Source organism: Lactuca saligna, chromosome 8 (genome assembly GCF_052625555.1).
Source record: "Lactuca saligna cultivar CGN05327 chromosome 8, ASM5262555v1, whole genome shotgun sequence".
Taxonomy (NCBI): domain Eukaryota; kingdom Viridiplantae; phylum Streptophyta; class Magnoliopsida; order Asterales; family Asteraceae; genus Lactuca; species Lactuca saligna.
The window spans coordinates 163,770,288-163,795,652 of record NC_136424.1 but is presented as its reverse complement, the minus strand read 5'-3'; the positions used below and the strand labels follow the sequence as shown (position 1 = coordinate 163,795,652).

Below are 25,365 nucleotides of genomic sequence, written 5' to 3'. Positions count from 1 at the left end.
AAAATGAAAAATAAATAAGTTTTAACTAAACGTATTTGGTGTTTTCTAAATTTTCCAATGAAAAACGAAAATTAAAAACAAAAAACAAAAAGCAAAAACATTTTTTCCATAATTAAATACAACCTTAATTTATGATCTCTTTTATTTTTAGTTTTGATATTTAATTTAATTCATATAACAATAAAAATAATAATTAAATAAATCAATGGTCAAAGTCCGAGACCAAAATCAAAACAAAAGCAAAACTATATTGTGATCCAGGTTAAAAAAAGGAAAAAAGAAAAATAGGGTTAACAAAGCAAGCTACAGGGACCATTCGTGTAATTTACTCTTATATATAACAGCCTCACATCTTCATTCTCCCCATCCCTGTATCTCCTTCCACCTACACTCAAATGGCGGCACCTTCCGACTCTCAAATGGACAAACTCACCTCCGACATATTCTCCATTCTCGAAAACAATTTCTTATTCGGTTACGACAATCCATCGCAACAAATCAAATCACCCACCGGAAAAATCAGAATTCTTTCCATTGATGGAGGTGGAGCCACCGACGGTATCTTAGCCGCCAAATCGATCCTCCATCTAGAATCCTCCCTCCGCCGTAAATCTGGAAACCCAGATGCCCACATTGCAGATTTCTTCGATGTTGTTGCAGGATCAGGAATCGGTGGTGTTCTAGCCGCTTTACTTTTCACTAAAGGAAAAAATGATCGGCCATTGTTCACCGCCGACGAAGCACTTAAGTTTGTGACGGAGAATGGGCGGAGACTTTGTCGGTCTTCTAAGCAAGGTCTTCTCCGCCGAATTTTTCAGTCTCCGGTGAAGGTTTTTGACCGGACGTTTGGAGATTTGACGTTGAAAGATACTCTTAAAACGATTTTGATCCCGTGCTATGATCTTACCATGGGCGCACCGTTTGTGTTTTCTCGTGCTGATGCGGTGGAGATGGACGGATGTGATTTCAAGCTGAGTGACGTGTGTGCCGCCACAACCGCTGTTCGTGGACCGGCTAAAACATTCTCCGTCAACCGGAGAACGAAGATTGCAGCTGTCGGAGGTGAGGTTGCGATGAACAACCCAACGGCGGCGGCGATCACTCACGTCCTATATAACAAGCAGGAGTTTCCGTTTTGTAACAGCATCAACGACCTACTTGTTGTATCCCTAGGTAACGGAGAGCCGTTATCTGTTATGGCCGGCAACCGAACACCGTCGCGAACGGCGTTGGTTAAGATCGTCGGTGAAGCAGTTTCCGACACGGTGAGCATTTTTGCATTAAATACTTTAATTGAAACATGAGCTATAAAACCGTTTACTATTCGTACAACTATTTAACCCTAAAGTACGAACCTGCGAAAAAAGGCGTTTTGACCCTTTTCTTTTTGCTATAGTAATAGTCAGAGATCTAACGTACAAATGATCAATGCATGAGAAAGGATATATTTGTCATTTTAACTCAATTTGGAATTTGGCAAAAAGGACAATAAATAAATAATAAAATCGTCGGGTACATGGCATTATGGCAATGTTAATGGTCCAAAGTATGTAGTATCAACCCTATTTTTGGTAGGTGCAATTAAAGTGGATGCAATAATTGTAATTATTATAATGGTCCATAAAATATTTTAAAAATAACTTAAAAAAAATTTAAACCACAATAGTCGGTTGTCGCATAATGAATTATATTTTTATGCTTTACCTTTATTTTTGTTTTAACTAAAAAAGATAATTTAATAATGTATGTTCATTTGTCCTTAGTTGGTCTTGTATTTTCTCGTATATGTCGTTATTGTATGAAATATATCTCAAACATCATATACACCTTTTCACATTAGATGTATATGCATTTTTATATGATTGTTGAAAATTATAACCCTAACTATAATTTATATATGATATATTTTTAGGTTGATCAAGCGGTATCAATGGCATTTGGACAATCGCGAACAAGTGGTTACGTACGTATCCAAGCAAACAAAGGCTTATTGGATCTTGAACAACATAATAAGGATGTAAACATGTTGTTACTAGCAGATAAAATGTTAAAACAACAAAACGTGGAATCGATACTATTTCATGGAAAAAAGTGTAACAGTACGAATTTAGAGAAGTTAGATTTATTCGCAGGTGAAATCTTGAAGGAAAACGAGAGGCGGAAGACTGATGTTCTACCTTTAGTTTTACTAAACGAAACAACTACATCGTCTTCTGCAAGATCATCATCGGCCACAACACTGTCCACTATCTCATCAAGTTAATCAGGTTAATCAGATTGAGATTGTTGTGTTTTGAATTTTCCGCCGACACTTCTAATGAAACAGTGTATGTGCTGGGTTACGTATCCGAATTATAGAGATTGTTTTTGTGATTGTGTTGTGTTTGATTTTTCATGTATAGTTACTTAATAGAAGTATTAACAAAGGTTTGAGGGTGGGCTTATTATCACAAGGGTTGATTTTTTCCCCCTTGTAGCATAATTTTATAGTGAAGTTTGATATTGTGGTTTGGCTTGGAAAGGTGTGATCTTCTTTGTTTGGATCATTTGATATTTTCTATTGTAAATCTTGGTCCTATAACTATGGTGCGATTATAAGTTTTATTTATATGATATATGAAAGAGTAAAATGTTTGTTTATATAATATTTTCATCATTTTTTCTTATTAGGCAACAAAGTGTTTTGGAACGTTTCATTCAAGGATCAAAATATGCAAGCATTTTAGTTATAACTTGTTTTCACCGATTGAAATGTGGTTGCATAATCTTGTCTAATTTTGCAAAGGAGTGACACGTTAAATAGGTAAAATATGAGTATTGCATAAATTAATGATAAAGGATTGTTGCATACATAAGTATTTAATTGTTCATTTAAAAAATCGTCACATAAACTAAGAAAGTTTAGGTTTAAAACTTTCTCGGTTATTTGATTTGCTAGCCATAAAGTTATGTTTATAAGATGGGAAGTGATAAAGATAGCAACGTATGTTTATCTTTTCAACATCCTATGTTGTATGTGTTATGTATCCAAGTATATAATGTATGGTTGTATCTTGTAGAAAGGGGTCATGTGGAAAATTTTGGAACATTTATCCTATGAATAGTTTTAAAATAACAATATATTTTGGAAAAATATCTTTTATCTTCATAATATTCATAGTGTCCCAAACCATTCACGACATTCAAATTTCAATCATCTTTAATTTAATAAAAGCATACCTTAAATGATATGCGAGAATATTAAAAGGGTCAAAGTCGAAGTTTAACCATATTATCAACTAAATTATCTTTCGTCCTTCTCAAGTTAAAATGGTCAAAGTCTAAGTTTAACCAAATTATCAACTAACATATCATTATGTCTCTTTTGTGATGATTAATCCTTACCTAGGACATAACATGGAAGTAGTATACTAGGAAAATATAAGCCCACTAAGTGATATAAATATTTTTAATTCAAAATATTATATTAAGAACTTCAAACAGTTCACCAAGTGTTAAACATTACTCCATTTACTTTACTTTTTACGCATAATGGTCAATCCTTCAAAAATGTATGCCTAGACATTATTGGTATTGTGTAGAATGCCAGTATGTTATTAGAAATAAATAGAGATTAAATACTTAATAAATTAACTAATAAAAAAAGATTAAAAGATATATAGATAAGATAAAGAGAATAGATTGTTCATGAGACTAGTGTTATGTGATGAGTCATATAACAAATATAAAGATGTAGAGATAGATGGTTCCATTGGGGATAAGAGATAGAGGTTCCTACGGGGACAATAGTATGATTCCTCCGGGAATATGAGTATGGTTCCTTCGGGGACAAGTGATAAAGATTCATTTGAGAATAAAGAGTATGATCATTCAAGAATAAGAGTATGGTTCATCCGGGGACAAGAGTATGATTCTATTGGGAATAAGAGATAGAGGTTCATTCGGGGACAAGAGTATGAGTCCTTCAGGAATGAGATTATATCCCTACGGGGAAAGAGATGATGATTCCCTTTGGGAATGTAGATAGATGGCTCATGCGGGAATCCAGATTGGGTACGGTTAGAGAATATAGAGAAATGTTCCCTTAGAAGATAGCAAAGATTAGAGTATGAGATGTGATCATTGGGTCTAGATGTAAACATAATGTTGAGGCATTAGAGATAAGAATAAAGAAAGCAAAGAGTAGAGAAAAGATTAAACGGAGAAGAGATAGAACAGAGAACATAGTAAGAGACAGAATAGAGATAGAGTATGAGTATGAGAAAAGTCTGAGAAGAGGCTAAGAAAAGAGTATAAGAAACAAAGTAGATGATAGATGTAACATCTACAATGGTTAGGTTTGCTTTTGAACCCTTAAGTTTTGATTTTTTTTGCAAAAAGGCTCCCCAAAGTTAAAATCTTGATTTTTTTTATGTTGCTCGTGTACTTGGAGCGTACGTCTTGGTACGCTTAGCATATTACGCTCCATGCGAGTACATTACACGTACTCCAGTATGCAGGATGTACGTGTCTCAGTCGAAAACCCTAATAATAAGGGTTTGTGTACTATTTAAACCTCATTATGTCCCAAGACCTTCCCCCTACCTCAACCTCTAATCCCTTTCTTGAACCTCTTAGCAAACCCTACTTCATTTAGAGCATTTTGAGCTTTTTAAAGCAATTGTGAGTGCTTTTTGTAGCCTAGGTTACTTGCGGCATACTTAATGCTAACCCTATGATTTTTGGTATCGTCAAGGATGGAATTATGGTGCTCATGCAGGAGCGGCTCAGGTCATTTCGAGCCGAGATTGCTGCAGGTCAGATTAGGGCTTGAGCTCCCTCATTTAGGGAGTTCAAGGTGTGTGGAGCGTATGAGTTCTTTTGGGATAAGAACCCCATTGTTAGCCAACGTTGGATCGCTAATATGGAGAATTCTCAATGAACGAGCTCTAGCCCTGAGGGAGGAAAAGGTGTGATACGCATTCTACTTGTTGAGGAACATAACATTAGGCTGGTACGAGGAGGTTACCCAAGTCGTGGGGACAGTAGGGGTGGTAGAGATGAAATGGGAAGAATTTGATTGGAGATTCGAGAGGGAGTTCGCACCAACTATAGAGGTGAAATAGATGGCTAGGGAGTTCCAGGACCTACGCTAGACTAACAAGACTGTGGCAGTGATCTCTGCCAAATTTAGGGAGAGTGCGTTACTAATTCTGCAGTATGTTGCTAGATAAGGAGATGAGGAAGACGAGATATCATGCTATGTTGAGGGATGACATTAGGGAGTTCATGACTTTCTGGGGGTGTAAGATCGTGAATGGCATGATCAAGAAGGCCAGTAAGGTCGGGGTCGTTACGCCAAGTACGGCAAGCCGTACAGTGGAGCTTGTCGAGCAGTGGGCTCAATATGTTTCAGTTGTGGCCAGTCGGGCCACATGAGTAGGGATTGACCTAAGAGGGGTCTGATTTGTTTCCATTGCAGTCGGACTAGCCATAAAAAGGTCGATTATCTGAGATTGTATGGGGGATCAATGGTAGCGCCCACACCAACTACCTTGAGGATTATCGATGGCTGCCAGGGCAAGGCGGATGCCCTCATGGTGAAGAGCAAGGCTATTCAGTTGACCGCCAACAAGGTACGTGCAACGCCAGATGTAGTGAATGGTATGTGCTCTATCTCTATCTTTTATTTGTTTCCTTTATTTATGCTTATGTTTATTATGATCTTGTATAGTGACCTTTTTGGTCAATGGGTTGTCTGGTCATGTTCTGTTTAATTCGGGGGCTACCCGATCCTTCATGTCTCTTGCGCTCAACAAGAAGTTTCAAGATGCTACCGGAACTTTAGGTTCCCCTCTAGAGGTTGAGATTGCGGATGACCATACAATGAGTGCTTCGAGGTTTTTTGAGGGTGTGTCCTGAACATGTTTGGTGAGAGGTTACCTATTGACTTTGTAGCAATTCCCTTGAGGGGATCGAAGGTGATCATTGGGATAGATTGGTTGGGCCCAAGTAGGGTCGTGATTGATTGCGAGTGACAGTTGGTGTGAGTTTGAACCCCAAGTGGGGGAGAAACTGGTTATTACTGATAAGAGAGCTTCGCATGGGCCAACTCTCTGATTAGTTGCGAGGGTTGATAGATTTCTATAGCAGGGTTATTATGGATTTTTGGCTTATGTTTTTGATACCCGGGTTGAGGCCACAACAGAGTTGAGCAGGGTGCCCATTATGTAGGATTTTCCTAAAGTTTTTCTCAAGGAGTTGCATGGAGTGCCTCCCAAGAGGCAGGTCGAGTTTCGGATTGACCTGATACCTTGTTCGGCTCCGATAGCCAAGGCGTCGTATCACCTGGCACCACTTGAGATGCAGAGTTGTCTACGCAGCTGCAGGAGCTATGTCACAACCCCAAACCAAGGATGGCAGAAACGTCCGGGGGTGGAGGACTTCATGTATAGTATCATAACCACAATTGCAATAGTAATTTAAGCCGACACAACCAACATATATATAATTGAAAGAGTTACATCATTTTATGAATTACATGTTTCCAAATCAGTTACGATATGTTAACAAAATGTGAAATGTTTGACGCCTTAACGTCCAATCCTTAAAATGCACTTGATTACCTGTTTAGTGATTTCCTGAGAATACAAGTTGTTTAAAAAAGTGTCAACACAAAGGTTGGTGAGTTCATAAGCTTTTGTTTTGACTCGATAAAAGCCTTTCTCTTGTAAATGTAATGTTTGTTCTAGAAAAATCCTATATTTTCCTTAAAATATGTAATGTAGTCTTATATCCCAAGAACAAAATGTATGAGTAACCTTTCTTACTTATAGTAAATAATGCAAGTTTAAATCGGCATAAACTCTTTTAATTTCGATGAAATTTCCATAAATTTCTATGTTTGTTAATACTTTCTGTGAGTTATTATAACCATGCTATGACCTAGTTGGCTTGAAACGACGTTCTTCAGGCGTCGAAAATGTTACGACATTTGTCACCCCAGACCTGCCGGTCTAACTGTTGCATGCAGTTAAGGTGTAAGTTGGTCAAACCCAATATAGATCTATATACGACTATCACGCTCTCCCTCCAGGAGACTCTGGTTACAATACAAGACTTATTGGTAAATGTGAAGCGAATATCTCACAAAGTCATTAACGAATTTACGTGTAATGTAATGAAAATCCCTTTTCGTATAAATGTACCCTTTTTGTATGAGTGTGTTATGCAATGTATCATAAACTATACCTATTATAGTTTATCAAAACAAGGGTAGTAGTGGTAATGTACGTATACTATATTTAACATAGTTTATTCAAATGTTTGTATGTAATGGATGTACTTTGATTATAACAATTTGTTATCTTTTATATCCCATATATATATATATATATATATATATATATATATATATATATATATATATATATCAAAATCCATTTATTAACTGATGCATGTCTATATACCAAGAGAAAATGTCATTTATTTGCAATAACATATATTCACATAAAGATATACACCTTGCTCGACATGTTACAAGGTGAAATGAAATTGTTAGCATTTTTCTGTTATTAACATTTTCCATCACTTTTCTTAGAAAATTTATAGAAAATTCATACCATATCCAAATCAGAATCCGTAAATTCTGGGAGTTAGGAAAATGAGTCTAGTTTGTTCATAAATTTTCCCATGATTTTTAGTGACCTCCAACATAGGTGAATACGTCCCTAAACACAGACTGCTCCAGATTGGTTCTTGAAATGATAGACAGTTTTGTAAAAATCACCATAAATTGTAGACAAATCTTATGGAAATGTGCAAGTATCCATTTTAAATCTAAGAACTTGAAATACTTGAAACTTGTACATTTTTGAAAACTAAAATGTTTTAGTTGACCAAAACAGTCCGTGAATGGAGTTTAACTTTTCTTATGAAAGTTCTTAGGAGAATTTAGTTGTGTTCTTGGTGTTTTAACTTGTATTCCCCCGCCCCCCTTTAAAACTTAATAAAGCATGAAAATGTAGGGGTATGAAATCACATTGTGTGATTTTGGTGGATGGATGTTGAAGAAGGGAAGTGTTCAACTCAAGAACACTTAGAAGATTGCTTGAAGATGCGAAGATCTAACACAAATATGATGAAGTTTGTGTAAGTAACCCATGATTTGAGTAGAATGGAGTGTAATAATCACAAGGAGGATGAATTATACTTAACAAGAGTGTAAGAAAGATTGATGATCAGCCTTGGAATTCTCAAACTTTTAGAGAGAGAAAGTGAGAGGAAAGTTGTGTTTTATCTTTGGTAAAATGAGAGAAAATGAGTGAAGTGAGGAGTGAGGAGTGATGTTCCCGCTATAAAAGTGTGGGAAAAGGTTGGAAATGATGAAAAAGTACATTGACATGACCTAGGCATGGTAGAAGGAGTGTGGCTGGTCAAGGAGTGGGTGTGAGGGGTTGCTTGTGTCATAAGCTAAAGGAAAGTCAACACTCCATCTTTATTATTCCAACCACTAAATCTTGGATAAGATTTTCATTAAAAACGTGATTAATTAAGATATATGGGTCTTAATATGTTAAAATAATGTTTTGGGGTGAAAATCTCGCTTTAAAATGATGAAAAACGGGCTTAAAATGCTAAAAATATTGAAAATCGGGCAAAATTAGTGAAAATCCGAAATTCTAGCCGAAATCGTGAAGGTTCGGCTCCTAAGGAGCTTAGAACCGAAAGTGGGGCTAGGTTGCACATGGGGACCGAAAGTAGAAGGGGGACCGAGAGCAGGGAAAGAAAGAACCGAAAGTAGGAGGAGGGAACCGAAGGTGGGAGGTTCGGTCTCGGCTGGGAGGTAAGAACCGAGAGCAAGGTTCGGCTCTGACATGTTTCGCCTCTGACAGGTTTGGTTCGGATGCTTCTCGGTTCCAGAGGTTTCGGTTCTTAGGGTTTCGGTTCCTCAAGGTTTTGGTTCTCATGGTTTCGGTTCTCAAGGTTTCGGTTCCTCAGGGTTTCGGTTCTTCAAGGTTCTGGTTCTCAGGGTTTCGGTTCCTCAGGGTTTCGGTTCTCAGGGTTTTGGTTCCTCAGGGTTTCGGTTCTCAGAGTTTCGGTTCTCAGGGTTTTGGTTCCTCAAAGTTTCGGTTCTCAGGGTTTCGGTTCTCAAGGTTTCGGTTCTCAGGGTTTCGGTTCCTTAAGACTATTTTACTCATTTTTACTCTGTTTTAAGTGGTTTTTGACCAGGTTAAGGGTCGGGATGACCCGAGTGATTATAAAAATTATGGGAACTCTGGAGAGAGATTTGGGAGAGATTTAAAATAGGGAGATATAGAGCGAATACGATTGAGAGAGGTTTCGTTTGTGACATATTTGAGTGTCCGGCTTCGCAATGCAAGGTTCGTAAACCCCATTAAGCCATGTTTTAGTGACCTACACACTCCCGATGGGTGTGTAATAGTGTTTTATCACTTTGGTTTAATGTTTAGCATTATCACGTCTATGGAAATTCAAACACCCGAATCTTCCAAATAATGTTTTCTCATTAAAATAGCGAGTTGTTTAGTAATTACACAATGCAAACCCTACTATACAAGGGCTAATTGAGTCGTCTGGTTTGACTTGTTGACTTTTATTGACTTTGACTTGACCCAAAATTAACTATTGTCACATCATCCCCCCGTTAGAAGGAATTTCGTCCCGAAATTTACGTTTTGGCTGGGACTTCAAGAGTTTGGGAAGAGGTGCGGGTATTTTTGTTTCATTTGATCTTCGCGTTCCCAGGTGAACTCAGGTCCTCGTTTCGCGTTCCAACGAACCTTCACTATAGGAATACGAGTTTGCTTCGTTCTTTTGACCTCCCGATCCATAATCTCAATTGGTTCTTCCACGAAATGGAGACTCTCGTTTACTTCAATTTCATCGAGGGATATCACGAGAGTCTTGTTGGATAGACACTTTTCAAGTTTGATATGTGGAAGGTAAGGTGTACGTTATTAAGTTCTTGTGGTAGTCGAAGTTTATACGCCACGGGGCTAATCCTGGCAAGGATTTCAAACGGTCCGATGTATCTCAGGTTTATTTTCCCACGTTTACCAAAGTGTATCATTCCTTTCCAAGGGGAAACTTTCAATAGTACCCGATCTCTTACTTGGAATTCCAAGGGTTTGCCTCGCTTATCTTCGTAACTCTTTTGCTGATCTCGGGATGCCTTCAGTCTTTTCCGAATTTGAGCAATCTTTTCTATGGTCTCCCTTATGATTTCAGGACTAGTGAGGGTGCTATTAGGGACTTGCCCCCTAGCTAGCTGAGTGTCCCCCACTTCTACCCAACAAAGGGGTGATCGGTACTTGCGACCATAAAGAGCTTCGAATGGGACAACTTTGATGCTAGTGTGATAGCTTTTATTGTAGGAGAATTCGATAATAGGTAAAGGGGTATCTCATGCTTTACCAAAGTCGATCACACAGTGTAACGCCCGCAGATTCAAGCTAGTTAATTTAGAGACAATAAGTGTCGAAAATAACTTTTTAGCAAAAGATTATTTATAATAAATAGTCTTAACCAAGTTGTAGAATATATCTCAAGGTTTCCGTATATATAAAGAACGCCGAAATCCGAGTTATAACGAATAAGTTATGGCCCGTCGAAGTTTTACGGCAAAACTGCACGACACCGGGAAGCATAAATAGTAAATTTACGATGTTGCGACTTTTATCCTTAGCAATCTAAATGAAAGCTGTAGTATATGTTAAACCGAGAACATACAAAAAAATAACGCCCAAATCTGACTTCGTATGAGGAAGTTATGAATTTTTTAAGATTTGACATAGCAGTGCACGACCCGAAACTCGATTTTTAGTTCGAGCGGTTTTTGGCTTACGTGACCTAAATGAGAGTTGAAGATCTCATTAATAGGAACTCAACAGTAAAAAGATTGACGTAAACGGAGTCCATATGAAGGAGTTACGAATTCTTCACGGTCATTTAATAGTCTAAACGCCTCATACTATTAAACTTGAGATCGGTTGAGAATTAGCCGACAGAGTCTAAATGAAAGTTGTAGATCTTGATTTTACTTACGTGTTGAAAAAAAGAACGTCGAAAACGGAGCTCGTATGCGGAAGTTATGATTTTTCTAAGTTTGAAGGCTGATACGCGATAGGGGGTGACGTGGCACCACCAGAATTGGACACGTGGCACCACCAGAAGGCTGCCACATGCCCCAACTCGGTGAGTAGGTCCTCCTACTCGATGAGTCCATTAGGAATTCAGCCTATAAGTAGAGGTTTCGGGTTCCTCCATTCCCCACACCTTTCCCCCACTTCTTTCTCTTTCTAAATTCTCTCTCTAAGCCTCCCCAACCCCCCAAAGCCTAGGGTAACTCCCTAGCACAAGGCGGAAGCCCCAGAGAACCCGACGGCTCCGAGAAAAGAGCCTTTTGGCTCGGGAATGCTGCTCTAGCGAAGCCCGGTTTTTGCGAAAAAACCCGCTGTAAGTGAGCTACATCTACACTATTTTTAATATAGCTTCTAATTAATTATAGTAACATTATTAGGACCTTAAAATAATTATTTGGGCTATTATTATGAGTTATATTGAGTGTTGTTTAACGCTTATATAATAGTAATAATATCTAGACTATTAATTAGTCGCGGTTAACGTTAGACTAAACCCTAGTGGTAATGATACTAGGTTTTGTCGAGGGAAACTGTTTTTAGAGTAACGAAGTGCTGTCTGAATTCAGAGTCACCACCTAATCAAGTGAGTGCATAGTTACTTTAATCTTACACATAAATATGAATTATTTTATATAAATTATGTGCTATGTGTGCATATAATTTGAATACTTGCTATCTGTTGTGGAATAATGATTTTATACATGTTTTAAATGATTTAAACTGTATATTTCTTTTATATCTACAACTATGTTGGGATAAAGCATGGGTAGATGAAATAGTTGGTGTGTGATGAGATAAAATGATGAGAAATAGGTGATGATAATTAGGTGATGAAAGATATGTGATGATAGAAAGGTGATGATAATTATGTGATGAGAGATATGTGATGATAATTAGGTGATGAGAGATATGTGATGATAGAAAGGTGATGATAATTAGGTGATGAGAGATAGGTGATGATAATTAAGTGATGATAGATAGGTGATGATAAATAGGTGATATGAGATGAGAGGAGATACCATAACCTTGACCGACGATGTGGCGATGTAGTCATCTACCAAGAGTATAGATGGCGACCACTGACTATTCTAGACAGTCATGTGGAAACACCAGCAACCTATAGGTGATGAATTATGAGTTCAGGCGAAGTTGTAACTACGTATTCATGCGATGATACTCTAACCCCTTACTATGAATTACGAGTTCAGGCGATGTTGTAACTATGTATTCATGCGATGATACTCTAACGCCTTACTATGAATTACGAGTTCAGGTGATGTTGTAACTACGTATTCATGCGATGATACTCTAACTCCTTACTATGAATTACGAGCTCATACGATGTTGTAACTACGTATTCATGCGATAATACTCCAATCCTTACTAGGAGCGTATTAAGGGAATAATCCCCGAACCATTATTGTTTGTGTGATGTAGGTGATGATCCTTAGGAAAAGACCTTAGGAACAAACATATAAGGAAATGCGATGTAAAGAGATGAGAGGTAAATACGATGTAGGAGACGACCCTTAAGATAAATCCTTAGGGAAGGTACTTAGGAATAAAGAAGATAATGGGGATGGGTAATTGAGTTAATTGTTTGATGATTAAACATAATAATTATATTATTGTGGGTTGAAAACCCTATGTACTCACCAGGTTTCCCAACTTGACCCACTCAGTTTACTTGTATCACAAGTTACGATGTGAAGTTACATTACACTGACAGATTAAGGAGATATATATCACTAGTGTAATGTAAGTTTTGTTTATGCTTATGTTTTTGTATTGACAATGACATCCCAAATGTTTTAAAATGAATAAAAATACATTTCTTCGGAAATACTTTGATAATGAAATTATCATGTTTTTATAGGAACAAATTCCGCAACGTTTTTATGAAAGAAAGTACTCTGATTTTTACAAAGCAAAAACAAAATTGGTCTTTTCTGGCCGTGAAAAATGGGGATGTCATAGTTGGTATCAGAGCATTAGTTTAAGCGAACTAGAAATTTGTAGGATTTCTAGACTTAAACTTAGAATGCTAAGCGACGATTGTGAGGTGTGAGCACTAGTTTATTTTAGGAAAGATGCCTAAAATGTTTTATGTGCTAAATGTTTTATGTTATAGCTATAAAGATGCCTTATATGCTATTATTTGTTCGGATCTGTGGTCTGTTGCCGACCGGATCTGTTGCCTCACGAGACCGCCAATCTTTCAGAGTGCGATTGGCGGTCTCGTGAGGCAACAAACCATCTGGAATTTATCAGTCTTTGCAACACTCATCGTATGAGTAGTTTTAAAATAACAATATATTTTTGAAAAATATCTTTTAACTTCATAATATTAATAGTGTCCTAAACCATTCACGACATTCAAATTTCAATCATCTTTAATTTAATAAAAGCATACCTTAAATGATATGCGAGAATATTAAAAGGGTCAAAGTCGAAGTTTAACCATATTATCAACTAAACTTTTTGGTCCTCCTCAAGTTAAAATGGTCAAAGTCTAAGTTTAACCAAATTATCAACAACATATCATTATGTCTCTTTCGTGATGATTAATCCTTACCTGCGACATAACATGGAAGTAGTACACTAGGAAAATATAAGCCCACTAAGTAATATAAACATTTTTAATTCACAATATTATATTAAGAACTTCAAACAGTTCACCAAGTGTTCAACATTAATCCATTTACTTTACTTTTTATGCATAATGGTCAATCCTTCAAAAGTGTACGCTAGACATTATTGGTATTGTGTAGATTGCCGGTATTTTATTAGAAATAGATAACTGTTTTTTCGAAGCAAAAATTTATAAAGTCTGCGGATCACCTCTGCAATTCTCTGTAGCAGAAGAGGTGGAACAAATTGTTGCAGCCTATAATAATAAGCATATTTGTTTTTTAATATCTGCAGACTGCTGTAGTAAATTGAAATTTAAATACACTAATTTTATAAACTGAAAATAGTTCTTAACACCAAAATTTTAACAATTTTAGTCTTAAAACATTGAAAAAAAGTAATAAAAAAAACATGTAAAAAAACAAAAAAATTAACTTTATAAAAAAACTTAAAAATATAAATGAGGCTAACAGTTTTATTCTAGAAAAAAACTAATTTTTAAAAACATAAAAAAAGAAAATAATAAAAAAAATTATGAAAGTATTGCAAAGGATGTTTACAAAGTTCGTAAAAAATTACACACGTTCAAAAATATGCAACTGAAACTGATAATATTATTAACAGAAACGGTAAAAAAGTTAAAAAAAAAAAATCAAAGTATTTTTTTATAAAAAATCATGTTAAAAAATTTGTGGAAACTATAAAAAGAAATTGTATCAAATCAGTAAAAAAAAGTTTTTAAAAAAAAAGTAATACCAAAATTCTAAAAAAAACACTTGGAAAAAATGAAAGTCAAAGGGGTTTTAAGAGGCAAGTCAAGTGTTGCACCACACAACACACGCGTAGAGGTTTTATAGTCTTTAGCCTTCCAAAAAACAAATTGTTGTGATAGGGAAAGTGTTGCGTCACGCAGAAGAAAGTGGTTTGAAGATGTTTTTAAAAAAAAAAAACAAACACACCTTGATGAATTAAGTATTTGAAGAGAAAGATTAAAAGATATATTGATAAGATAAAGAGAATGGATCGTTCATTAGACTAGTGTTATGTGATGAGTCATATAACAAATATAAAGATGTAGAGATAGATGGTTCCTCCGAGGACAAGAGATAGAGGTTCCTACGGGGACAAGAGTATGATTCCTCCGGGAATTTGAGTATGGTTTCTTCGGGGACAAGTGATAGAGATTCCTTCGAGAATAAAGAGTATGATTCATTTGGGAATAAGAGTATTATTCCTACGGGGACAAGAGTATGATTCTTTCGATAATAAGAGATAGAGGTTCCTTCGGCGACAAGAGTATGATAACTTCAGGAATGAGATTATATCCCTATGGGGAAAGTGATGGGTTTTGGTCATAAGACATCCTATGTGCTCATACAAACCCTAATGCTTGGATCTAGGTTTCTCTATTGTACATGCTTTGAATCCAAGACTATAAACCCTAATTCTAGCATGCAAGTAATCATATTAACATGTAATTAGGTTTAAGATCATACCTTGATTGTTATGTAGCAATAACAATCCTAATTCCTCCTTGAATTGACTTTGGAAGGCTTAGAGTCACAAGTGTCACTCCTCTAATGGTTCACAAACACCATAGAAAGAGGATGAAGAGGAGAGAGGTTGGAGGCTACCAAAAATGTGTGTAAACCCTTACAAGAACATTAGCCACGTTTTTTAGCCTTAAGGGGTCTTTATATAGTTGGGCTATTAGGGTTATCTAACAAGGAAACCCTAATTTGGATGCTTAAGCCCTAAGCAACCCATAGACTCCTTTTATCAAGCCCTTGGACGATTTCCTTATGAGCTTCCCCATAAAATTCGTCCAACCCTTGATACAAGGCAATCCATGGCCCAAATTGCAATTATCCTATAAGTACAATTCCAGTCCCTTAAGTTTAATTAATCTCTTTTAGTCACAAAACTAATTACCAATTAATTATTGACTAATATTAATTAAACAATATTATTTCTCCTTTAATATATTATTCTCATAATACATTAATAAATCATATTTAATCCTTACTCTCCATAATTCATCCTATCAAGTTGCTTTGGTGAAGGCAACCTAAAAGGACCATGCACCATCGGGTCAAGTACATACCAAAATAGTTATGGACTTAGACACTAATCCAACAGTCTCCCACTTGGATAAGTCTAACAACTATTTTGCGTATGACTTCGGATCCCGATCTGCAATCGTAGCTTTCCAAAGCCGCTGTCAACTCTGATCCTATCAGATACGCGTGTCTTTAGATAAGGGATCATATATTCCTCCATTCTAGATATCGTATGAGATATGATTTCAAATCATTCTCTTTGTACTATATCTCGATTTCCGATTCATGAGACAGACTAATTGAACAAATCAAATTAGCCCTAGCCCGGCCGAGCATTTACGTATGTCGTCACTAAACCATCGAGGGGCCCAAAGATATCGCTTTTATCTTTCTTTGGATAAAAGGAACGGATAAACTTTGATACAATGCTTTCTTGCACTCACTAACCAAATCGCACACAACAATATGTTTTATAACACCAAGTTACTAGTGCGTTTACACATTATCAATGTACAACCGATTAGCAAGATACAACTCACACATCTCAGTTTGAAGAATATAAGATGTTATCGTCTCACTAATCACTCGAGATAGTGATCCAAGTGAGCGTGGGTTTAATCCAATGCTCAAATCATATTCATAAGCACTCATGAACGTTGCAGCAAACATTTGCTTATGTCTAATACTCTTTTAGACAATCCACACACCAATTCATGACAGTCTTCATTCATATCTACTTCCAACATATGAACGACTGTGGCCCGTTTGAATAATTCGATTATTCTTAATAAACTCAATTATTCTGGAAGTCAAAACATGCAAGGTGAAACACAAGAATAATACTAATCCCATATGGCCTCAGACTTTTGAGTATAAACAAAACACGTTTTATTTATCACCATATCGATTACTCATTATTTGTCGTTTCGGGTAATCAACTTTTTACTTGAATTATTACACTTGTACCATGCTCCTAGCATGCACACAATGTTTACCTATGGTTCTTACTTTTGGGAAATAGACAAATTGAACACATTTCCAATCATTCTCATTTCACAACTCCAAATCCATTTTCTTAAGTGTAAGAATATCAAATTCTTGTTACTTATAGAATATACTAGATTCTAACACTTTATGCAACGATCCTTTTGTAATGTCACTGCACCAAAGTCTCAAAGACTATTGCCAATGATATTACAAATTCCTCTAACAGAGATTGTTATAAGACAATTCCTTAGATATGATGTCTCTCTCTCTCAAAGTACATTCCTTTAAACATCCTTTTGCATAAAAGTTTCTAATCTAGACATAGATTTTCAATATTTACTTCCCAATATGGACACGCTTCCATATTTTCCATATGAAAACTCATTCTTAATAGAATCTTATCTATTCGTAATTATGTCGATATTGTCCATCCAATATGGAAACATTTCCATAATTTCCAATACTATACTTCCAACTACTCACAAGCGACCAATCCTCGTCGAACTTTGGATTGTCCTTTGATAGTTGTTTAATTATTTTAGTCAAAACCAATTCTAGTCCCTTTTCCCTCTAAATGCGCTAGACATTTGGAAAATTTTAGAATTGTCAAACATTGAAGCATTTGCAATCGATCCTATACCCGAAGCGTATGGGACACGACGCACAATGTTTTATTTTCTATGTTCTCAAAATTCGAATTGTGAAGAGGAATGCCGTAATCATAATCGAAACTTTAAGAACACACTATGTACCTTTCACTAAATTTATCAACATTTCACAACCTAATCCTTTAGATTTGAAATGAAGCATAATATTCTCTCCCTTAATTATAGCAAAACAACCTTTCAACTCTTACAACTTTGCAAAGTATGACTCTTGTTTTCTATAATTAATATTGCCAACTATGCAATACGTGCCTTAATAATCATACAATCATAACATTTATGCTCCCACTATCACGATGATTATTATAAAACATAACACTTATGCTCCCACTAGCTTCGATATGTATTCATAAACATCTTAACTTTCAGAAAAACAATACTTATTGAATTTCTTAAGTTCATGTTTCTAATACTTACTGCTTTGATAATCTTTTATCAAGGCTTTTTGAACTTATACGCTTTTGCCTTAGATAGTTCATATGTGTGTCTTAACAATTAAGACTAATTGTCAAACCTCACAATTCAAATTATGGAAAGGGATGCCGTAACCATGATCGAATTCGAGAATGCAATTTTACAATCACTATCTTTTAAAATCTTTCTTAGTGAAAGCATTTCCTCACAATCATTTTCATGAAAGAGAAAATCTTAGGACACTTAGATTTAAATGGTGTATTTGTTCCTATCCATGTGAATTTGTTAAAAAACAAAGTTTACGACAAATTCAAACTCATATGGATCGAACTTTCTTAATCTTGATTTCTTGCCTTATGGTAGCACAGCTGCCCACCACGTCTTCCAAGTAGTTAAGCATCTCACCTTTTTCCTATCAATGTACCTTTCATTGATCAAGGTGCCTTGCCTTTTATGCGTTCAAAATGAGAACTCATAGAACTCACATGCATAATTAACTCAATTGGAAACAGCACAGAAACAAGATAACGTCAACACGATAGGTTGTAAACCTCAACTCGTGTGCTAATGATGATTGATAAGGTTTATTTGATTTGTTCTTGAAACTTTTCAAGACTATTAAGACTCTCACTGACTCCTTGACATATACGATTCTCTTATCAAAACATTTATTGACAAACAAATATTCAAGAGTTAGTGTAGCTTTTATCAAAACAAAACACTTCATAATTTTGGTCTTAGTTGGTCTTTGTCTTATCCAAGACATCATAACTTTCCACAATTGATGAATGTTATAAACCTTCTTAATACTATTCACTCAATGTCACAATCTTGACTTCAAGACTTGTTTTGGAACGTAGTATGATTGACTTCTTGATTTGACCATTTCTTCAATCTTTGATTCCTCTTCTTGGACATACAATTGTACCAAGACTCACTTAGAGGATCAATTGAGATATGGTTCTTAATCATTAAGACCTATCATAAAGCATAAAAGCTACTCTCCCTTCTTCTTAGAATGGGGAGACTTTTATCTTTCTGCCTACTTGATTCTTCTTATTCGTTCTACTATTGATCTAAACTCTTTAATCAATTCAGAATTACACTTGATCTTGTAAGTATAATCATATTTACTAAGCCTTTAGTAAATCATGACGAATATCTTTGTTACTCGTATGGTGAACTTGATCAACACACAACTTTGTGTACTCGATCTCCTAGTCCTTCACTTGACACTTTGTCAATGAGTTAGTCTAATTTCCAAATACGTAATTTCTCATTCATCGTGCATCCACGTTGCATGATTCCAAGTTTCTGTCCAATTGAAACTTGGGCGATGAGAAACTCTCCCTATTTGGTAAATTCTTGACATTTCCATAAATAACATAACTAAGAATCATATCCATTCATTGTAGAAATATGCAAACATCAATTTTCATAACAATTTCATTGCAAGAAAGTAAACAAATAAATAAGTCAAACAAAATTTGTTTTATTTATAAAAACAGCGGAAAAACATTTGTCCTTACAATGCAAAATCTATTGAAAACTATGTAAAAGGAAAATTTTCTAACAACTCTATCATAACTATCTAAGCTCAAAATCCAATCTTCAAGTCCATGCGATCAAGATCCATCACTTGTGATTAGATTCATCTTGCTCTCTTATCAAGCTTCCTTTCTTTTCACAGATCCTTCAAAACATTCAAATGCAATCTTATCACATCATGTATTAAGAATCAATGAATAGGAACTTAATGGAGTTAGATAGTGGATTCTTACCTAAATCGTAGTCATACTTTTTACTCTCCCATCTCTTAGATCTCTTAGGTAAATAGGGCAACTTCGTCTCCAATGCCCCTTCTTTTGGCAATAAAAGCAAATTGACTCTTTTGGAACAACACATGGAACTACCTTAGACATCGCCTTTCTCTTATGATCAAACTTTTCGATCATTGCATGTCTTTCATTTCCATTGTCTATATCCATAGAGGTCTTGAAGGCAGATTCACCAATCAACTTTGCTTTTCTATTGCGCCAAACCATTTCTGATTCAGCAGCAACAAGCATATAGGTGAGATCTATAAGGGTCACGTCGTAGCTCATCATATAGTACTCTCTTACGAATTTACTATATGAGTTGGGAAGTGACTAAAGAACCCAATCAACAGTCATTTCCTCACAGACAACGGATCCCAACATTCTTAACCTATCAATGTGTGACTTCATCCCTAGGACGTGTGCACACACGGACTTTCCCTTTTTACGTTTACTTGCCAAAAGGGCTTGAGTGATATTGAACCTTTCAATTTTACAATCTTGTGGGTTAGGGAGAATAATTGGAGGAGGAGGAGGAAGTGAAGCATGATTTCTTGTTCCTCAATCGAATCGTGGAATATCATCTTCATGTGGAATACTTATTCCACGGGATTTGAGAAGACCATAGTTGTCGAACTTTGACATCGGGAGAAAAACGAATTCAAGTTAGTTGATTGATTGAGTCCTTGGTAAATCACCCAAATGAAATTCCAAGGCTAGGACCCAACACAATATTCTACAACTCGGGAGAGGGATGCCGTAACCCAAATTGCAGAACATTTGAAGGTAAGTGAATGACGATTCACTAATTTCCACCATGAAAAATGAAAAAGAAATTTAAGTTTTAAATCTATGAAAACTCCTAGATCCTTTGAGATTCATTGAACATTTCAATGGCATGTTTAAATCCAGATATGCCCCTCTTGTTTGTGACTGGGATGCCGAGGATCACAAAGCGGGTGTGAATAACCATGCAAACTACATGGTGCCCTCACATGTTACAATCACCTATTCGATGTGCCGGTAAACAACACACGCTCCACCGAACTATGACAAACATTGAGTCACCCTTTGCTACCTTTGCTTAGAACCATTTAGTGTGCCGGTAAACCACACACGCTCCACTAACGTCTTCGCAAGGGCACAAAGTGTAATTTCATGGAATTGCATCAATTCACTTTTGCCTAAGTAACTAAGATTGGGAATTAGAAAAACATTTAGTTACTTTGTATTTCATTATACTTATAATGGAAGGTTTCGTCCTATCCTACCCGTTCGGCTAACGACCCTCCACTAGTCAAGAGTGCAGTGGGTAAGAGTGGATACCCATTCAATCGCCATTTTATAGGCAATTTCCTTAAACACCCCTTATAGACCAGCTTCGTGAATGAGGCCTACTAACGGTAAGACTGACTTTTACTCATACATATATATATATATATATATATATATATATATATATATATATATATATATAATATTAGACTTTTAATGTTATATATAGTATAAGGTGTATTTTATACTTTTAAAATACTATATGGTTAACTTTAACAATTACACTTTTAATTCAATTAAAAGGTTAACCTAAACCTTTATGGATTTATTAAATCTCTTTTAATTATCCTCCTTAATTAATTAATAAAACCATAAGGGTGTGATTTGAACTTTTCAAAACTTTACTAGGGTTTTAGAATTTAACATTCTTAATTAAACCTTTAATCAACTTTTAAATTCCAAAACTTGAGGGCAAGTTTTGAAACCTTTTTTTTCAAAACATTAGGGTTTTAACTATTTAAATTTCAAAACTCCAAAACTTTTGGGTTCAAATTTAAACTATAAAACCTAAAGGGGAAAATATGAAACCTTTCATAACAACAAGGATCAAATAACAAATAATTTTAAATTAACATTTAATCACATAATTATCCATATTTGATTTGTTTAATGATTTCTTGCAAAACAATTTATCAATTTACTCAAAATAATTAATCAATTATCTTATAAGGAAACAATTATCTTGCTAATTGATAATTATCTTTAATTAGATCAAGAATATAGTCATATATATCATAAAATCGGATTTATATTGATCTAACATGATAAGGTAACTATCCATATGCAAAAACAGCAAGAAATCCCGAGATAAGCATTATCTGACGAGTTGACTTGTCGAGTCAGGCATGGACTCGTCGAGTCTGCATGGACTCGGCGAGTTCAGCCATGGACTCGGCGAGTCCAGCCTCCACAATCCAAAAAATCGAAATTTTCAGTTATACAATGCATCAATACAATTGAAACCAAGCTAGGCTCTGATACCACTGATGGGTTTTGGTCATAAGACATCCTATGTGCTCATACAAACCCTAATGCTTGGATCTAGGTTTCTCTATTGTACATGCTTTGAATCCAAGACTATAAACCCTAATTCTAGCATGCAAGTAATCATATTAACATGTAATTAGGTTTAAGATCATACCTTGATTGTTATGTAGCAATAACAATCTTAATTCCTCCTTGAATTGACTTTGGAAGGCTTAGAGTCACAAGTGTCACTCCTCTAATGGTTCACAAACACCATAGCAAGAGGATGAATCGGAGAGAGGTTGGAGGCTGCGAAAAACATGTGTAAACCCTTACAAGAACATTAGCCATGTTTTTGAGCCTTAAGGGGTCTTTATATAGTTGGGCTATTAGGGTTATCTAACAAGGAAACCCTAATTTGGATGCTTAAGCCCTAAGCAACCCATAGACTCCTTTTATCAAGCCCTTGGACGATTTCCTTATGAGCTTCCCCATAGAATTCGTCCAACCCTTGATACAAGGCAATCCATGGCCCAAATTGCAATTATCCTATAATTACAATTCCAGTCCCTTAAGTTTAATTAATCTCTTTTAGTCACAAAACTAATTACCAATTAATTATTGACTAATATTAATTAAACAATATGATATCTCCTTTAATATATTATTCTCATAATACATTAATAAATCATATTTAATCCTTACTCTTCATAATTCATCCTATCAAGTTGCTTTGGTGAAGGCAACCCAAAAGGACCATGCACCATCGGGTCAAGTACATACCAAAATAGTTATGGACTTAGACACTAATCCAATAGAAAGAGATGATGATTCCCTTTGGGAATGTAGATTGATGGCTCATGCGAGAATCCAGATTGGGTATGGTTAGAGAATATAGAGAAATGTTCCCTTAGAAGATAGTGAAGATTAGAGTATGATATGTGATCATTAGATCTAGATGTGAACAAAATGTTGAGGCATTAGAGATAAGAATAGAGAAAGGAAAAAAGTAGAGAAGAGATTGAACGGAGAAGAGATAGAACAAAGAACATAGTAAGAGACAGAATAGAGATATAGTATGAGTATGAGAAAAGCCTGAGAAGACGCTAAGAGAAGAGTGTGAGAAACAAAGTAGATGACAGATGGAACATCTACACTAGTTAGGTTTGCTTTTGAACCCTTGATGTATGTGAAACTCACTTAGTTTTAATCCTACTTTTAGTTGTAAAATAAACACACAAAGGCAGTGTACCTATCAATTGTGGAATAGTTTAGGCAAGTAGGGTATCGAACACAGGGAATGGCAAATTAAAAAAAAAAACTAATTCTATCTAAGTTAATTAAGAAGTAAGGGTTTTTCCTAGTTTTACAAGACTAGAAACCTACTAACTATTACTAATTTGAGACTAGAAAATAATGACTTAACTAGATTCAATAATTGGAAAGGAACTTCTGTTTAGTTCAACTTGGTTAACTCTATGGTTGATTTCAAGGTAATAGTGCAATGGATTAATTCTTTCGTTGGTTACAGATTCAAGTAATTAGATTTGTGTTCACTACCCTAATCCTTAGCAAATAAACTAACTTAAACAGTGGCCAATTGTCTAATTTAATTATATTCACTAGATTAATTATTCGGGTTAAGTTAGACTTGCAATAGTTAACTAATTTATTATTTTAATTAACTTCTTGTTTGATGGTCATCTTACAAGCTTGCACATGAATTTACTTAATTTTCTTATTAATTCTAGTTTCATATTCATTAATCCTAGACATATATTATAGTGATCACATAGCATATGAGGTCAATAATCAATAGATGTTCATGCTAATCAATTATCTTCCTATTAACAGAAAATTAATTATTATTCACACACAAGGTTCTTTAGCAAGCTAAAATAACAAAAATTCACTAACTTGGAATTAATCCTACCAGTCAATCAAACCATATTGTCAACTTTGTATCCCTAAACAGAAGTTTAAAGGTTTTAGTTCATAATTAAAGTAAATAACAGCAAACAAACAAAGTCAAGTTGCTTAATCATAATGATAAAACAAAAGAATAAGTGGAATGATGAAATTTTGCCTTAATTACTCTCCGGAATTGAATTCTAGCTTCCTTCGTCGTCTTCTAGGGTTTTTCTGGCTTCTCAATCATAGCAAAGTACTTCTGAATCGTCCCAGAACTCTCTCCATCGATCTGTGGAATTATCTTTAAATATATGAATCGACTCGTCGAGTCAAGTTGTGACTCGTCGAGTCCCTCTCACATTCCCCGTATTGCGATAACTCTCTGGAATCCTGAGTCATTATCTTCTCGATTCTTCGATTGGACTCGCCGAGTAGTCAATCTGACTCGCCGAGTAGGTGCCATTTTTAGTGTTTTTCTTCTTTATTCCATTCTCGAGCTCCTAACCGCTTCTCCTGCTTCCTTTTGCTTCCGAGCTTCATTTTTGGACTGAAAATGCAATTTAAACACTTTTAAGTACCTTTTGTCCATGAAATGCAATAATTTAGCTAATAAATGAATAAAAATCTATACTTAATACAAACTAACCCTTAAGTTTTGATTTTGTTGCAAAAAGGGTCCCCGATTTCAAAATCTAGAATTTTTTATGTTGCTCGTGTATGTGGGGCATACGTCTTGGTACGCTTAGCATATTAGGCTCCATACGAGTACACTGTGCGTACTCCAGTATGCAGGACGTATGTGGCTCAGTCCAAAACCCTAATAATTAGGGTTTATGCACTATTTAAACCTCATTATTGCCCAAGACCTTCCCCTACCTCAACGTCCAATCCCTTTCTTTACCTTCTTAGCAAGCCCTAGTTCATTAGAGCATTTTGAGCTTTTTAGAGTGATTGTGAGTGCTTTTTGGTTGTGAAGAAGGTTATTCAATAAGAAGGATTTTCCGTTAAGACTTTGGATCCAACATCTTTTCTTCATTTTGTATCACTAGGATGTATAAAGCTCCCAACTTGGTTTGTGTTTCATTAAGTTCTAGTTGAGGCTACTTTCTTACTTTTTGTCCCCAAAGTTTAGATCTTTGTGAGTATGAGTTACTCCTAAGCTTTCAAGTTGTATTTCCAGACGTTTCTAGACATCTTAAATCATAAAGGTGCAAGCTTGGACCTTGTTTATTCCTAGTTCAAGAGTTAGAGTGTAGGAATGGGTGAAATAAGCTAGGTTTTAGAGTTGGACTCCTTGTAGCCACCCAAAGGCATAAAGTTTGCAACTTTATGACCATAAAGGTCATAATGGTTTCAGACCTGATTTTTGGTCGTTGGGTCTTAAGGTTTTAAGATACATTTGCATGGATTGTATGGGGGTACATACACCATGCAT

The 25,365-nt window shown here is 35.6% G+C and overlaps 1 protein-coding gene across 1 annotated transcript; it reads left to right on the top strand.

Annotated features, from left to right (window-relative positions):
* Positions 1-347: 347 nt before the first annotated feature.
* Positions 348-2,645, top strand: LOC145011835 (patatin-like protein 7). Its single transcript, XM_078970572.1, has 2 exons — positions 348-1,265; positions 1,913-2,645. Exons 1-2 carry the CDS (start codon positions 396-398, stop codon positions 2,261-2,263), a joined length of 1,221 nt encoding a protein of 406 aa, XP_078826698.1. The 5' UTR covers positions 348-395; the 3' UTR covers positions 2,264-2,645.
* Positions 2,646-25,365: the final 22,720 nt, after the last annotated feature.

Excerpts from the sequence above, each read along its gene's own strand:
- LOC145011835 (XM_078970572.1), top strand. The coding sequence starts at position 396 with ATGGCGGCACCTTCCGACTCTCAAATGGACAAACTCACCTCCGACATA. Across the intron at positions 1,266-1,912 it reads GTGAAGCAGTTTCCGACACG|GTTGATCAAGCGGTATCAAT; the intron begins GTGAGCATTTTT and ends ATATATTTTTAG.